Source organism: Falco naumanni, chromosome 5 (assembly GCF_017639655.2).
Source record: "Falco naumanni isolate bFalNau1 chromosome 5, bFalNau1.pat, whole genome shotgun sequence".
Taxonomy (NCBI): Eukaryota; Metazoa; Chordata; class Aves; order Falconiformes; family Falconidae; genus Falco; species Falco naumanni.
Genome location: NC_054058.1, coordinates 41,133,736 through 41,151,383, shown reverse-complemented (window position 1 = coordinate 41,151,383; position 17,648 = coordinate 41,133,736). Strand labels below are relative to the sequence as shown.

The following is a 17,648-nucleotide window of genomic DNA, read 5'->3' as shown; positions in this document are numbered from 1 at the left end:
GGTCTACTTGCTCAGCACATACCTCAACAAATTTTGAGAACAAGACTCTAGCAGACTGTCAATGGCCTAGCTAAAATAAAGGCATGCAATAAGCACTGTCCTCCCCTTATTCATAGTACCAGTCACCTTGTGACAGAAAGCAATGGAGTTGATCAGCCTTTGGTAAACCCATGCTGGCTGCTCCTAATCACCTTCTTTCATGGGTTTAGAAATGGCTTCTGAGAGTATTTGCTCTACAGCCTTCTCAGGAACTGAGATAAGTTTGACTAGCCTCTAGTTCCCTGGATCTTTCTTCTTGCCTTTCTTGAAGATGGGTGTGATGCCTGTCCTCTTTCAGTCACCAGTAACCTCTCCCAGTTGTCACGAATTTTCAAAGATGATAGAGAATGACCTTCAAAATGACAACAGGCCTTGTTCACACCCCTTGGATGCATCCCATCTGTTCCCTAGGACTTATTATATGTTCAGGTGAGCTAAGCTGTACTGTGTTTGGGTAACATCTGCTATGCTCTAAACTAAAAAGGATAAGCTCCAGGCAATGCGATGTGTATGAATTTAAGTGTGGAGAAGAAAGGAAGCTGACATCTCACTTTCCTCTTTTTCTTCAGAAGTACTGCTGTTTAACTCAATTACAATATTGGCTGCATCAATGGCCTGTTCTCACAGAGTACAGACAAGTCAGTCCAGAGAGCTCCTGAAATTTGTAAATAGGCATTACTAAACAAAAGATAAATCTTTTTCAATGGAGATCAATGTATGTGGACATGCTAAATATCAGACATTTTGCGAGATCCTTTAAACACAATCTATATTTACACTAAAATGTTTTAACATTTTAACATTACATAAAAATTAAAGAACTCAGGGAAGTCATATTCAATGATATGAGATTCTTAGCTTAGCTTTCAACAGACTCCAGATGCAAATGTACTTACTCATGGAGAAGAGCTGATGGCTCTGTTATTACTTCCATTTACAAGGATATAGTTGGCTTCAAGTGATTTTCCTTTGAGGCTACAGTAATGAATCTAAAACTCCACAAAGACATTTTTTCACTTTTATACATTTTTCCATTGCTTAGCTTGTATATTCAATTCTAATGCTTGACTTTGCCTTTACAGAACTAAGACTAGGAAGTATAATTAATGTCATTGATATACTTTGATATGTCACACAAGCTAAATATAATTTAGAAAAACACTATACCATTTGGCTAAATAAAGGCTCCAAATGGTATCTTTAGTGTCATGCATTATTAGTGGGCTTTCCTTTGGAAAGTATTTGTTTAAATCTAGCTATTTAACCAAGAATTAGGCAGAGACAAGCCATGAATACAGCTTTTGTTTAAAAATTAAAAGCATTTCAGGTGGCATCGAGAACTGAGATCTCATGGTGGAAGCCCGAAAGCCATCAGGCCACATTCTGAATGAGCTGTGAAGCTGCCTCAACTCCTAATAGCTGTGTTTGTGTTTATTTTATCAGATACTGACTGCAACAATCTACTTCCAAGACCAGGATATCTATCAGATAACTAGAAAACAGGATTTCAGCATTTTAGATATGTGTCATTGATGAAAGAGGAAGAAGAGATGCTTTATGTATCTGATGATGCCACAGACTGAGAATGGCATGCGATTCATTAACATAGCAGCTGAAGAAGCAGGATCACATCAAGAGACTGTTGATACACACACATTGAAAACATTGATCTTCTAATGTGTTACTTAGGAGAATTTTTCTCCTTTTTAAAAGAAGAGGATGGATCTAATCAAATTTTCATGACAATTTTTTGCTTTTCTACAACACTAACCTTATAAGAAATTTGACGAAAAAAGGATCATATTCTTTGCAGTATACAATATGGAAAGGGTGGATTCTGATCTGACATTTATAAGCAATTACAAGAGCTAGACATGTGTAAGAATGTCAAGATACAAGAAATGTTATGGGGACCTTCTAATCCATAGGCTACATTTATTTCCTGGCACTAGCAAGAAAACAGCAATCACTGTCCCAAGCCCACAATCACAAGCTCACAGCCTGAGACAAACCACACCATGAAGGATTATCTGAAAAGAAAACAAAACACATTGTATGTGTCTAGTTTGGATACGTGATAAGCATACTAAAGATGGGAGATGTAAAGAAATTATTCTAACTGCTGTTTGCTTTTCAAGAGTAAAGTATGCACGTGAGGTAGCTCATACTTTGCACCTCTGAAAAAAAGAAGAGGAAGGGGAAAAACAAAAAAGGGGGAGGAAGGGGGAAGAAAAAAGGGGAGGAAGGAGGAAGGAAAAAGGGGAGGAAGAAAAACCCTGCTACATAGCTGCCATGGAAGGCAAGCAAAAAAAGTAGTAATGACTATGTGTCTGAGTGTGTATATGTTAAAAAATGTGAAGGAAACTCCTGCTCAATAATTTCAAAAGCTGTCAAAAAGACTGTGATTTTAAAGTTCTACATAATCAAGTTCAGAAGCAGAGCAACACTGTCTCAGGGCAAAAGATTTATTCTCTTTGATGAAGGAAGCAGTGACAGATTTTATTTTTAGTTTGGTCACAACTTAGAAAGCTACTTCCTTTTTGAAAAAGTATGACTACATAGCTGTAAACTAAATTAAAAAAATAATGAAGTTTTGAAAAATACAGTACTTGCTTTCTTGTGCCATGTAACCCTCAATATTGATATTTATCTTGATGAGAATAAAAGATATGTCCATCTGCTGACTCGCGGTAGGAAAACAATAATTTATTCAATGGTTACTGTTCTGACAAAATTGTCATAAAACTGATCATATTCAATTGTTTCAGGCTTTCTGACACACTGACAAGTTCAGTCATTTTGCACTTGGCTCATAGGATATTCTCATCAAGAAAACAACAATGCTGACTGTTACATGGTACAGAAAGTAAGAGCTGTGTCAAGCAAATGTGTTGTCAGATTTTGTCCACCAGAGGTAAAATGAGCTCTGCCTTGTAGATCATTTGCTACATGGATGGACTGCTGATGAAAGGTTGCCTTAAGATCAGCCTTCTGGACCATAGAGGCTGGAATTCTTCAGAGTCCACATGAAAGACATGAAAATATCACTAAATACCAGGCTCATACTTTCTAAGACATCTGTTGGCCAGATCTTTTATCTCATCTAGGATAGCCTGTTTGACATTGCACAATACAACAGACAAAAAACACTACTGCCATCAATTGCCTCTGAATGTCTTTGGCAACATATGGTAGCTGATATGAATACAAGAAAGTATCAGTAATTGTTCAGGTGAAATGATTACTAGTCATGCTATTCTGAGCAAGATAAAGGCTCTTCCTCCACCTCAATCTCATGCCATCCATCTTCCATGTGATATGGATTTGGCATCATCTTCTATGTGATATGGTGCCAAACTTGGACTAAAAATATACCACTGCTCAACATGCATAAATGAAGTAAACAGAAGATCTTTTGCAAAGACTATAGAGTTTTCCACATGCTGTTTTGCAGCTTCACCTTCCAGAGAGCACTGGGTACGCTGAGTTTATAATGAAGATATTAAACAGCAATTCTGTGAAGACTGGTGCTTAATGACTCATTGCATTGTGGTATTTAAAAATGGTTTAAATAGGTGTTGGCACGCTAGTGATTTTGTAGAATTCCAGATAACACTGAATAAAATCATTATGACTGAAATCTACCTAATGCTGGTATTAAAAAAAAACAAACAACAACAACAAAAACCAAAACCCAAACCACCAAACCCCAAACAATGACTACACCACAAAATAGTGGACTACTCAAAAAAAACTTTTGGACAAGATTTAATACATTTGTATTGGTTTGCCATAAGGAAATGTTTTTCTGCCCTTCTCTCTCATTTCACTCACCCTATCAAACAGTAAAATCTGTACAAAATGGCGTGCAGATACTTTTCTCTTCCTTCACCCCTAGCATATGGGATCTCTTAGCCCAGCAATATGTATTCCTCCCTACATGCTTGTTTGAGACCCAACAGATAGCCACTGATGTCATGTACCATTATTTGGCTCTGCTTCAGCACTTTCCTATGAAACACCGAGGCCAGAAAGGAGGGAATAGGAAGTAAAAGACTGTTCCCAGCTTCGGCTGCTTGTTTCTGCAAAAGTAGAAAGTCCATGTGACTTGGCATCACCCACCTGCAGAGAAGGAAACAGCTAAAGACACATGGAATCAGGCAATCTAGTACTGAAGATGGCTAGTCTGGGCTAGGCAGAACAGAGTGTATGGCCATTACAGTTAAGCCACACATTTCTCACAATCAAACTCCAGCACAGACAAGATATACGCTTGAAAATAAGGAAAAAAAAAAAAAAAAGAGGAAGGATAAAAATGTGATAAAATTGCAGAGTATAATTCTAGTTGGAGCCATTAATCTTGAACACTGACATGCTCACTCACTGAACACAGTATATACTTCATGGGCGCACACACACGGTAAGTTTATCACATACACAGCTCTGTAGAAAACAGATGTTCTTATATTTTTCATGACAAGAAGCTAAGGTAACTTACTTGACATCAGTCCCCAGTTCAGCAGTGCAAATTAAAATGCCAGCTCATGGTTCTCCTATCATCATCTGAACCTAAACACTTTCTCTGAGAATTGCTCCCTAAACCCATTTCTTTTGTAATAAACTCAATAACAAGTAAAAAAAAATAAAAGAAGAAATGTGTGGCAACACCAGAGGGTGACACAGTGCAAACCCCTCTGAAATAAGCTGGCCTTTTTTTCCTGCCTTCCCCACTCCTTTCTTTTCTTGCTGGCCTCAGGAGCACCTGCCCACAAGCAATTGCCTTGCTGACAGACAGATGGAACAAAACTGCCCATGTAGTTTTAAATTTAGCAATTAAAAAAAAAAAATCACAGGATTATTTGAGCTGAACAGAGTGAAACAAGAACGGCTCAATTCAATTACAGTATATAAGACTCCGGCCTACTAGCTGAATAATTCAAAACAGGATATTTTCCTTCTTTAATACATGAACAGATACTTCCTTCCTGTGTGAAGAAATAAATCCTCCAACTTTCTGCTTTTTATTATTTTAGAAAGAAGCCAGGGATCAGAAAACATCAACTAATGAGACTGTTCTTTTTTGTATATATATTTCAAATTAAAAAGAAGAAAACCCTAAAATTTAAGCCAGATCTCTATGTTTACACACACACATTTCCTGTCTACCAAACGATGCCTGGGACTCCTGCCTTAAACATTTTGCATGTTCTTACAATAAGACAGCAATACTTAAAATGAATGGTAAAATAGCTGCTGAAAGGGAGAAGGAAAAAAAGAATACTCCAGGACATCAAGTCATTGGTAATAATTTCATACAAAGGCCAACTATTTTCTAAGGGAGAGGGGTGGTAAAAGAAGGCTGATACTCAGATGACCGAAGACTGATCAACTGTACACTGCCCTGCTCCTGTTAACAGCATACTTGGTTTCATAACTCTCTATGAGCCATACAAACATGTGGTCATAACTGGGATCTATTCCTGCCAGTAGCAGGGCTATCACATCATTCTGATTTGCAAAATTACAGTGGAATATTGACAAATGGCCCTGGCAAAGATGCAGCAGCTGAATAAGCACATTTAGAGACATGGATTAATGGAAAAAACCCTCTGTCATATCCTCTTAGATCTCAGATGGCCACATTACTATCAGTTTTCTTTGCTTTACCTGAAACCATTAAAAAAAAATCAGCCAATGAATGTGAACAATTAGAGAAAGCAGGGCTTCAGACAAACATATAGTTAAGTCATCAACAGCCGTCTTACTATGTGTACGGAGTCTAGAACTTCCCACTTAGACTGTGTATTTTGAGGCTATAAAAGATAAAATTGGTTTAAAGATTCTTTTCCTTGCATACTGAATGACAATACTGATCCTGCAGCCATTTTTATTTTGTACTTAATTATCACTAAATTGAATTTTGAATGTGATGTTATTCCTCAGATTCCTTTGGAGCATGCTTTTATTTCTTAGAATGGAAACTTCTGAACCGATTTCAATCCTTTAAAACTAAAAGTACATTATTAACTCTATATAACTTGGAAAAATTACTAGTAACAATTTCTAGATTTTGTGCATTACAGGCCTTCTAAGTGTGGGTTTTTTTCTGATTTAACTGTCCTCATAATTTACTACTGTATTCAGACTTGTGGTTTTTTTAGCACACCTATAAAACAAAACAGCAGCTTGCTTCACCTCTGGTTTTGGGAGCATGTTTCTTTTACTGGAATACTGCAACACAATCTCAGCTACTTTTTCTATATTTTCAGCTATATTATTGCTCTCATTGCTGACATTATAACTTGTTACTAAAACACTAAAAAGCTGAACATGTTAGAACAAAAGTAGTGTTTCCTTATTTTCATTTGATTGTCCTTTAACTGTAGAAATAGATGGGGTTCTATGGTGGATGTGACATTAACAGCACAGTAACTACCAGGGTATTACAAAGAGCAGGAAACAATTAATCCATGACGAATAAATTTAAATGAGCTATATATATACTAAATGCTTCTTTATTTCTGGACATCCAACATGTTCATTCTAGCCCTGGTAGTCATTTCAATTTCATTTATTTCCAATACCTACACAATTGCTTAAGAAGAATAATATTTATTTTTTAAATGAAGTTTTCATGCTAATGACTGCACTTACTTCAGAAGATGTGAAATCATCTGCTTTTATTTCTTCATAGTCATCCTCCACTTCATCACTTTTAACAGCTGCAAGAACACTGGCCAGTTTCTTTCGCAAAAGAAAACCCTTCCAAAATGCCTAAACAAAAAATTTAAAGCATGTTATACAAAGCCATAGATCAAACCCAAATCCAGATTCTCTATGTTATCCCATTAGGAAGATAAAACATCTTGGGCCTTGGTTTAATAGCTCAATGATCTGTTTTTTGAACTTTATGTGACATTTAAAACTTCAAGACAAATTAAATGCCAGCATATGTCTAAAGCTCAGAGTACTCAAGAGGCTCTCCCCAAGTAAGCAGAAAGGAATCCTGCAACTCCCTCAACTACAAACCTGGGTCAACTAATTAATTATTTGACAATTCCTTTAGGGACTATTACAAACTGAAAGGAAAGGCTACATAAGAAAAGGCTGAGTGTCAACTTTCAAATTACTGAGAATAAAAATACACTTGTACTAAATGTCTTATAGTTTACAAGTAGCAATTCTTGGAGACATCTCATGCAAGTGACCTAGGTCAGTTACTCTTTCCTAACTGTCGAAGATCTTTATTTAAAAAAAAAATATTACCAGTAGGCATAATCATACCTAAGAAAAAGGAACACGTTAGGAATTAAATGCTGGAAAAAGAGGAAGGGTGTAAGGAACACATGTCAAGCCGTAGAATGAGATCCATGAAAACACTTCAGAGATCAAAATGACATAGATGGAATTAAGAAAACTAAATTTAAGACAGCAATTTCCCCTCAAATGAGTGTTTGGCATCACTAGAGTTCAAGATGTCCTAAACATTTAAAACATCATGCAAACATTTTCCACTATGCTGAAAGCTGTAGTGTTGTCCACATTTAATGCTTTTGCAATGAAGGCACTAAAATAGGAAGTGTAAATCTCATTCTGGCTTAATGTTCAGATTATTAATTTTTAGGAAGTGATTGTCTAACTGCATATATTAATGAAAATGTTACTATTTTTACACACAGAATTCCTTATTATTATAAAAATTACTAAAGGTGTTTGAACTGCTTTCCTGTAATTTCATTGTTGTTATTTTCCTACAGATCTTCATAATCATTCCGATAAAATTTTCTGATATTACTGAGTAATCAAATGACAAATATATTTCATTCAACAAACAATTAATTTTTACAAATGCAATTAAAATTAGTATTTACAAAAAATAAAATATAAGAATGGATATGAGACATCTGAACCCCTATAAAATGCACAAAGATAAATAGTGTAAGACTCTTTTCATACTAACTTTGAAAATTATCAGGTGTGAAAAAAAATAAAAGGAAGCACATTTTAATCCCTATATAAATTTGTGAAACTTATCACTTTAATATAGAATAGAGGTCAAATACATAAGTTAAAAAAATGGATTAAATAAATTTATGGAGATCAATTGTTAATATACGAGCTACACACTATACTCCAGAAACGAATTTTAGCTCAACTTCCCAGATAACTGACTGTTGTAATATGATTCTCTATTTGTCCTGTTTCTTAGTACGCACATGTACTAAACATGTTGCTGCTGCCCATTTTTGGAATAGATACTAATGAATTACTTGGATTTTCAGTCTGAAAATGGAACTTAGGCTCCTAAATCACTTTGGCACCTTTGACATTTTTATAGAAGACTTACAATATCAAATGTTTTTAAGTTAACTTGAAAATTGAAACCCATAAAGTTCCATTTGCTTAAAAATGCAGAACCCCCCCTGAACCCTGGCAACTTGACAGGTAAATACTATATCTGGTTGGCAAACTAAACAGTCAAGGCATCGACTTCAATTCTTGCACACAATAATCCATTCTGTTTAACTGTTAGCTCAGTATCTACCATAGGACAGCCTAGGCTATGGTCTGTTCCCAGTGGCAGTATGGATGAGGCAATCCTGTTTTTGGGAGACAGGGAGAGAAGGAAAGACAGGTAGGTAGGAGAGAAGAGATGGGAAGAGTAGTTAGTTGTATAGATATCAGACATGATGTACCAGTTATGCAGCATCTGTCAGTTTAATAGCATAGACATGCCCCAGTAAGAACACGAACACAATAGGTCTTAAGCATAATATTAGCATTAAATCAAGCAAAACTAATTCAGGGAAATACTTGGTGAAAAAAACCCAGAAAATATTTTTATGTTTCTATAAAACTTTTTGTAAAGAAGGCTCTCTTTTAGAAATATCAAGCTTATCCTGATTAAATAAAAATGTTCAATTATGAAACTATGAATAAAATCATAAACAAAAATAGAGAGATTATAAATATGCAGAACTAGTAAGTTTTTTCTTATTAAATTTTCAAAATAAGTAAAGGGAATAACATCAACCAACCTGGATTTGTGTGGCAGCTTCATGTTTCTTTCTCAAAGCTTCTATAAACTGATGATCCTCTGTTTTGGTGCAGTCCGTTTTCCTCCTGGCATGGTACTGCCGCCAAAGGGACTGGATGACTGATGCTGCCATATGTAGCCTCGTAGAGAAAAAAATATACCTTTATGATTGACATAACCTCACCAGTACAACTGGATTATCATAGCTGCCAGATTATAACCATAGAACACAGTGCTATGTGTTGAGACAAATGGAAGACTGTAAAATGATTACAGAAATTACAATCCAGATGTGACATATATGTTCAGAATCATGGGAGGATATTCACATCACATAGTTAATTGGATTTCCAGAGTTAAGAGGACTAATCTCTATTAGGCTGTGTTCCCTGTGTATTTACTGGAAAGGAAGAGTCTCCTCAAAGGAAGGATTAGGAGCAGAAGTGGTTTAACAATGACTGAATAAACTATTGGAGGGATTTGCTTATCTCCACTGTCCATATTAAAAAACAAAACAAAACAAAAAACAAAAAACCCACCACCAAACCACTAAAGAGAGCTAAATGCTGAAAACTTCATGAGCCAAGTATCTCCAATGAAGCAGACAGGAAAAACGGAAAAAGTGCAATTTCACCTTTTGCCTACATTTACCCTTCAGTTTAACCCTACTGACCACTGGTTATATTTCTACATTTTTTAATGTGCTCATTGTTTAATAAGCACTGATTACAGACTATTTATATTTGTTCAGTGATTAAAATTCCTAAATATATGTTCAATTAATTTATACTGAAGGAGAAAAGTTTTAATGGTAGCTCTGCATTATGACTTCACTGTCTTGGAATGCTTTTCTCCACAAAATTCTCATTTCAATTGGACAGCGGGTCTAAGAAAAGATTTAAATCTTCCCCAAACTTTACATATTTAAAATATTTTTCTAAAGAATTCATCTTTCATAATAGAGTACTGTACTCTTACTTTCAGCTTCCTGAAAGGCAATTAATTCTATTGTCTTCCTGAACAATAGATTTTATGACAAATTATTAGTGTCTTAAGCACCTACTAAGCACTACTGCATATTTACCCTAAGTCTAAACAGCATAAAGCATCACCCCTTCCATGCTTGCTCTTCATAACGTTCTCAAGACATATTTTTGAAACTGAATTCTTATAAAATTGTATCTGACTTTTTGTACCTTTAGGGCAAAAATTTCAGCTTCTCTTTTCCCTGAATGTACAACCAGAACCACACAAACCAGCAGTAAATGCATTCCAAAGAGGTAATAAACCAGTCTGTTTCATGTAGGAGAATATTTTGGGGCAGAGAACAAGTTGAACTAGCCCCTCACCCCAGCCTCTACTTTTAAGCAGCAGGCCGAGGCATGTTGGAGGAGTACCAAGGGCAGGGCAAACTTTTAACTCTTCAGTCATCACAACAGCAGGAGACTGGCCTAAGGTCAAGGGAGCAGGATGGTAGATTTAAGCAACTTTTACCTCTTGCCTTCTAAACAATATTGACTGTAAACTACACAGATGAATCTTGAATGCCTAATGAATAGCATATCAAAAAAGCTTTACCCCAATTTGTAGTTTAAACTGCCCCAAAATTCCTGCAAACCATTGAGCATTTTCATCCCTAACATTGTGTATGTCATTGAATTGATGTCATAAACTGCAAAAAAAGAAGAAAAAGGTAGGAAACCAAGAGAGAAAGTTTTCAAATTTTCTTATTATACAGTATTTAAAAATTATTTTAAGTACATATGCATCTATATTGTAATATATCAACTGATAGAACACCATAAAGAATTGTTGTTAATATGGAAGTCTATGGTGCATCACCTTTATATAACTCTTTAATGTCTAGTAAGTTTAAAAATATTGTTTTCTTACTACAAATTCTCTTTTAAACAAGAAATCCTTACTCCTATTGCCTATCCATATAGTCTATCTGAAAACAATCTGACATGTCTTACCTTTCTGTATCGTTCTCAAAATACTGAAAATCTCTTCCCACATTACTTGCTACTGTCACTGACTGTTGTAGTGTGACTTGAGCTAATGTGTTATTGTTGTCTTTCCTCTCCCCACTGCAATTAACCCAAGATTCAATGCTTTTCTGCTTCACTCTCTGATCTTCTTTATTTTCCTTTTGGTGCACAGGTATGGAGGAGTTAATGAATGTGGCCTGAATATGGCCAGTAGTAATCCATCTTTCAGAAGGATCCCACAAGACCTGTTTATTTTCTGTCACACCCATGATAAAGAGGTTATTTTCCTGTAGGCAGCCAGTGGATGTTTGCTTTAAATGACTTTGCAGTGATACTGGTCCATCTCCATCAGTAACGTTTAGTTCACCATACTCATGTGCATAACGATGTTTAATACTAAGTTTCATCAATTGATTAAAATACCAGCATTGTTCCTGTGCAGAATCAATACAAGAGGCAATCCTGAAAGAAGATAAAAACGTTTTCACATGTGTTTCAGACTTAAATGCTTTTTAAAAAATATACTCCGTTATTTTCTAAACTACCTCAAGTATCCTTACATGTTTCCATATTCTTACAGTGAACAGTAATGATTCTGATTGAAAACCAGTTTCAGTACTTATAAATTTTAATTGTATTTTTCTTTTTTTGGTAGTATTTCAAATATAATCACATATACTAGATTGCTTATTTTACTCTGACTTTTTTTTTTTTTTAAGTTTTCAGTCAGTTTGAAATAGGCACTTAAGTTGTGCATTTCACTATTAATTTTCTGTGTGGTTAGAGGCATAAGATGCCAAAAATATAAGAGGATTTGAGGCATTTTGTTATAAATCCTGTAATATTCTTAATGATTCAATTTTATCTGGGAACTGTGAAAGCTAATACAAAAGCAACAGTAATTTTAAAATTTAGATTAGAACTACAGCAACAAAACCCAAACACAGATTCAAACCAACAAACCACAATGCCTAGAGAGAATTTCAGAAAACAGAAACCTTTTTTTAGTATAGATATTTTTATCAATAGAAGGGAAGGTACTAGACTGAAGCAACATTAATCTATAAAGTCTGGTGCTCATTAGTTCTTTGTGTTATACTATCTGACTGACAAAGATGAGTAAGAGCAAATATGAACTAGTTGTTACAGATTCAGAAAGCTGCCTGTATTTGGACAGTGTCCATTGTATTAGGCAGCAGGTACTTTTGGAATTATGAAACTTTTCCTTTCACAGCACAGACAGATGCAGAGATCTGTAAATTGCAGCTATTTTCAGAGGAGCGCAAAGTCAGTTGTAGGTCACCAATCCAAGAGAAAAAGAAGAAATAAGATCAATTCTCTTGGGAGTCTGGAAAAATCAGGTCTTAAGATTGTAGTTTGAACAACAGAATTTTCCTGCCTGTTCATCATTCTTGAAAGATGAAGCTTTTGCAAGGTTTTATTGTGAAGAATTCTTGAAAGAGGAAGCTTTTACAAGGTTTTATTGTGAAAAGACTCTTTACTTATACAACTGTTTCCTCTAATGAATTTCAACTAAGGACTTTTTAGACTTTTAAGAACATACAGAATCAGATCTTACAAAAGTAAAAAAGGTCCTAACTCTTCCTCTGCTAGTGCAACCTCAGTGCTATTGGACAAAATCTGAATGGCTAAATTAGAAGCCAAATCCACACAGCCTAATTACACAACTCACTGTGCATTAGCTGTACATTTGATTGTCCATTATACATTACTACTACTCCTGTTAATTCCACAAATACGACAATTCCTAAAAATATTTAAACCAGTGCTTAAGAATCTAAAAAATTCTTGCTGTCTCCTACCACACAATAAGAATAGAAATTTCTTCAACATGAAATACTTAAAACATTATTTAAATACTTTAACTAATTTGAGATGACAAATTTGGTACAAGATCATTACCAAATTTCTACAAAACATTCTATGGTTAGAAGACCAAAAAGTAAAGAAATAAAAAACCTCCAAAATAAATTCTCACCTTCCCAGTCTCGTCCCCCGTTCCCGCTCCCCCCCCCCCCCCCCCCAGTTGGTTTGTTTTAGTTTTCTTTGTTTGTTTATTCAAGGATTAAAATATCGTGGAAAAACCCGGAATGTTTTATATACCGGGCAAAACAAACTTCTGTATGAAAAACATATCTTGAGTATACTTTTCATTCTGAAAAAAAGACAAATTAAAAAAAAAAAAAAACCACACCGTAACAGTGTACAGAGTGGAATACTTTTGCATCCTTTCCTCTGATGTAGGGGCATCTTGAGCAGCTCTTTCACCCTTCCAGTGGCTATGATATGGCAAGCAGAAATGGGAGGGGAGGCTGCAGGCAACTGAAAATTCAGGCAGGGAGTAATATGGTCACCAGGGATTATGTGTTGATTTTTTCACAGAAGCTGCTTTTGGGCAGCTTTTCCAAGCAGTGGTTGCAAAATACAGTCTTGTTGCTGTGGGCATGCACCCCATGTCCCAGCTGACAGATTCCCTGGCAATCCAAAACCATACTCTGATTTTGTATGATTTTTTTAGGCTCCCCTCTGTCTTTCAGTGGCTTTCCTTTTAGGCGGTCAGATCAGCCTAAGTTTCAAGAAGCTGTAACAGAAACTGTATTGACATCTCAGAGAATTACAAGCAATGAAGTGGCTTGGTAACTGTGTTTGGGATTCTTCTGTAAAGGTGAGGTTCCAAAGCACAGATAACAAATATTAAGATGGAGCCTGAGGGCTAGGTGGCAGTCAGCTTGGTGGTTCCCTTAGGTGAAAGGGGATTTCAGGCAGCTCTGGAGAAAAAAAGAACCATCCAATAGACTTGGGGTAGAGCTATTGTATCAATGCACTGCAGCTTTCTCAGTGTCTCAAAAGGACTGCATTCTTGGCACTGAAGACTTATTCCTGAAGACCACTTGTTCAAACCACAGAAAGGAAGCTGCTATAATGGAAAATATGCAGACCTGATTTACTTCCGTAATGGAAAAAACCCAAAACACATACAAGGAAGAAGAGAAGACCAGGTAAGAAATATGACAGTATTAAGACTACCTGAAAAGGAAATATTGTGGTATCAGAAAAGTAAATCAGTTGCTTGCCTTTCAGACCTCTCTTGGCTTTATAGGTCAAGGGGTCTGGTCACATTAACTCTTCTGGAATTGCTTCTTGGTTAAGATACAGCCAAGGTTTTAAGCATAAATTGGCATCTAGACCAGAACAAGAAATGGGATTATCCTGATGGAAGCACCAGTAATCCATATACTGCCTGGCTGCTTAGTATGTAATGAAATGTAGATGAATATGACAGTCTTGCTACAGCAAAATTTTTATGGCTTCCAGCTTTGACCAGCACATTCTCTCATGTTCAATGGCTACCCACAGCTTTATTTTGATTTTAACAAGTGGAAGTAATTTATGACATATGTAAATTTTAGCACAGCCACAAAGGATATACTGCTTTTTCAGTGGGAGGATGGGATAATAAGCCAGAAGAGGAAGGGATGGGTCTTTCACAGCAATGTACCAACGTGCTAGATCTGCCCCTGATAGTACCCAAAGACCAAGATATTACTTTCACAAACAAGTGCTAAGAGCAGAAAGTTACCTGTAGCTTTCTTACCAAAAAATACCTCTCAACTTGTGCCAGGATTTTCCAGGAACTTTGAGGAAAGATAAAAGCATTAGAAACAGATTTTAATCTATTTAGAAATTCAAGCCAGGCATTTATTAATGCCTGCTACAGCTTCAGTCCTAACATCAATCCACCAAGGATATCCATCACTGTCATCTTGGTTAATTTAGACCAAACTCTACTTTCACATGCAGTGTTCGGGGAAGGAAGAGTAGAGGTGGGGAGCAGCAAACCCTCACTGACACCACCTAGGAAGTATAAGGACCCATGCACAGGCTGACTTAACCGATATGGAAAAGAACAAGTTATCCATTCTTAAAGGCCTTTCAGTGGAGTTTAAATCAGCCAAAATGTTGGCACTTAGAAAGTTTAAGGTGGCAGCGGAAGCTTGCTTACAGAACTGACACATTTTGTATAGAATTGCAGATGCGATTGCAGTAGGAAATGACAGCCAAGTTGTTCAAAGAGCATCATTTTGTCCAAATGAGACAGTAAAAACTATATGGAGACGTCAGCAGAACAAAGCTCTTGGAGGCAAAAAGGACAGTAGACAAACAAACTGGTTCTAATCAGCAATGGCAGCTTTCTCCTGGCCATTGCAGCTAAATCATAAATAATATTCTACCCCTTTGTGTGCTAGTCAGAATTTTGCTTAACGTTATGTTTTTCCCTTTGCAGCTCTACTGCAATTTTCATAATTCTGATACATGGACTACTCAAATAGTACACTCCAACTTTAATTGAGCTTTTGTTTGTAATAGTGTGGTAAAATCTAATTTACCTTTGGGAAAACTTCTATAATAATCATTATTGATGTTCAATTGCAGGTTACAAAAGTCCCTTACAAACACATGAAAGAAGTAACTGTTTAAATATTTTCTCCTGTAATGCCATTTATGAAATTCCCCACCATTTTCACTGTATTATACATATAGTATTTATAAAGTCCAAGTTCCACTAGCCAGACATCTGCATCTCTGATGACTGAAAGCAAATTACTGCAGCCAAGGTGTCGTGTTATTTTTTTTGATATGATTACTCACTACAAGACATCTAAAGATTATGTGACAGAAAGCATTTATTAGAATAAAGTTAAGTTTAAAATGTGTTTCATTCTTAAGCATGGCAAGAACAGTGAAATTTCAGGCAGAAAGCACAGACAATTTAATTGGGCAGCAGTGGCGTATGAAACAGGGATTAGGGAAGCAAGCAGTGATTACTTTTGGCAGCTTACATACTTGAGGTCACACCTACAGGGGCTCATAACTTAGCAAGATGGGAAACAGACAGAAATTTGCTCTATTGTTGGACTGTTCTTTAGCAATGTCACATTAGTTCTAAGTATTGCAGTATGTACATATAATAGCTATGCTGTTAAGGCTTATATACAAACAAGTTGTTTAGAGTTCCTTTTATGAACTGCAGTTTTCAATGGTTTTCAAATCACCCATAAACTGTACTTTTATTCAAAATAAACCAGAGGGTTTTAACACGCAAGAAATTCATTTTAAGACTAAATTTGATAAAGATGCTTCAACCATGTCAAAGTCACCAATTTATAAGATTGTGAATGGATTCTCAAAACCTTAAAAAACCCACAACCCCCCCACCCCACTCCCCTCCCCGCAAAACATACATTCAGGAAAGGAGAGACATTTACATAAATTCTGCTCCCTAGTATTGTTCTTCTCAAACACCTGCAAGCTTTTTCAAACAAAACTTATATATAACCATAGAAAAATTCTCAATTGAAGCGACCTCAGGAGGTCTGTAGTCTAACTTTCTCCTTCAAAGCTGGGTTAGCTCTGAGATCAGACCAGGTTGCTCAGAGCTTTATCCAGTCAGCTCTTGCAAGCCTTCAAGAACAGAGACTGTACAACCTCTCTGGGCAACCTGTTGCAATTCATCACTGTCCTAACAGGAAAGGGTTTTTCCTGCTGTCCATTTGTACTGGGACTGACTGGGGTGCAGTTAATTCTCATTATAGCTGCACATACAGTGCTGTGTTTTATATTTGTGACTGAAACTGTATTGATAAAACATCAATGTTTTGCTGAACAGTGCTTGGACAGAGTCAAGGCCCTCTCTCTCCCCCTCAGCAAGTAGGCTGGGAAGGAACACAGCCAAGACAGCTGACCTGAACTGACAAAGGCTATATTCCATGCCATGTAACATTATGCTCAGTAATAAAACTTGGAGGGGGGCAGAGGAGGGAGTGTCTTTGCAAGGAAGCCATTGCTCAGAGAACAGTTGGGCATCAGTTTGCTGGTGGGAGGCAACTGCTTTGCATCACTTCCTTGCTATTTCTTTCCTTCCCCTTCTTCCCCTCTTTCCTTCATTTATCAAACTGTCTTTATCTCTTGCTTCTGGTCTTCTGATTCTCCCTCCCATCCTGCTGGCGGTGGTGGGAGTAGTGAGTGAGCAGCTGGTAGGTGCTTAGTTACTGACTGCAATCAATCAACCACACCAGCCTGAACCTCTCTTGTTTCAGCTTAGATCCTTGTTGTTCATCCTCCTGTCATGCACCACTTCAAACAGCTTGGCTGTATCTTCCTAAGCATGTGCTTGAACCCCCTGACCATTCAGTATCTTCTATGTATTGGTGACGCAAGATATGGGCACATTGTTCCAGATGCAAACTAACAAGGGCTGAAGAGAGGGAAATGATAACTTCTCTCAACCTACTGGCTATGATCCTGTAGATACAGCCCAGGATGTTCTTAACTTTCTTTGGTACCAGGGCACACCACTGGCTCACATTCAGTTCCTTATCTATGTAGATCCAGAGGTTCTTTTCAGCAGAGACATTTCTCAGCCAGCCAGTCCCAGACTGTACTGTTGCAAGGGGTCACTCCTTCCAAGGTAAGGAACTTTGCACTTGTCCTTGTTGAATTCACAAAGCTTCTGTTGGCCTGTCTCCCCATCTTGCCTAGGTCCTTCTGAATGGTAGCCT

The 17,648-nt window shown here is 36.6% G+C and overlaps 1 protein-coding gene across 1 annotated transcript in view; it reads right to left on the bottom strand.

The window, feature by feature from the left end:
- LRRIQ1 (leucine rich repeats and IQ motif containing 1) overlaps positions 1-17,648 on the bottom strand; it is a 113,582-nt gene that overhangs the window by 62,376 nt on the left and 33,558 nt on the right. The window contains exons 15-17 of the mRNA XM_040596293.1: positions 11,053-11,529; positions 9,078-9,216; positions 6,694-6,813 (exon numbers count right to left, since the gene is read on the bottom strand). Of these exons, the coding sequence (XP_040452227.1) occupies positions 6,694-6,813; positions 9,078-9,216; positions 11,053-11,529 (736 nt within the window). The remainder of the gene's footprint in view (positions 1-6,693; positions 6,814-9,077; positions 9,217-11,052; positions 11,530-17,648) is intronic.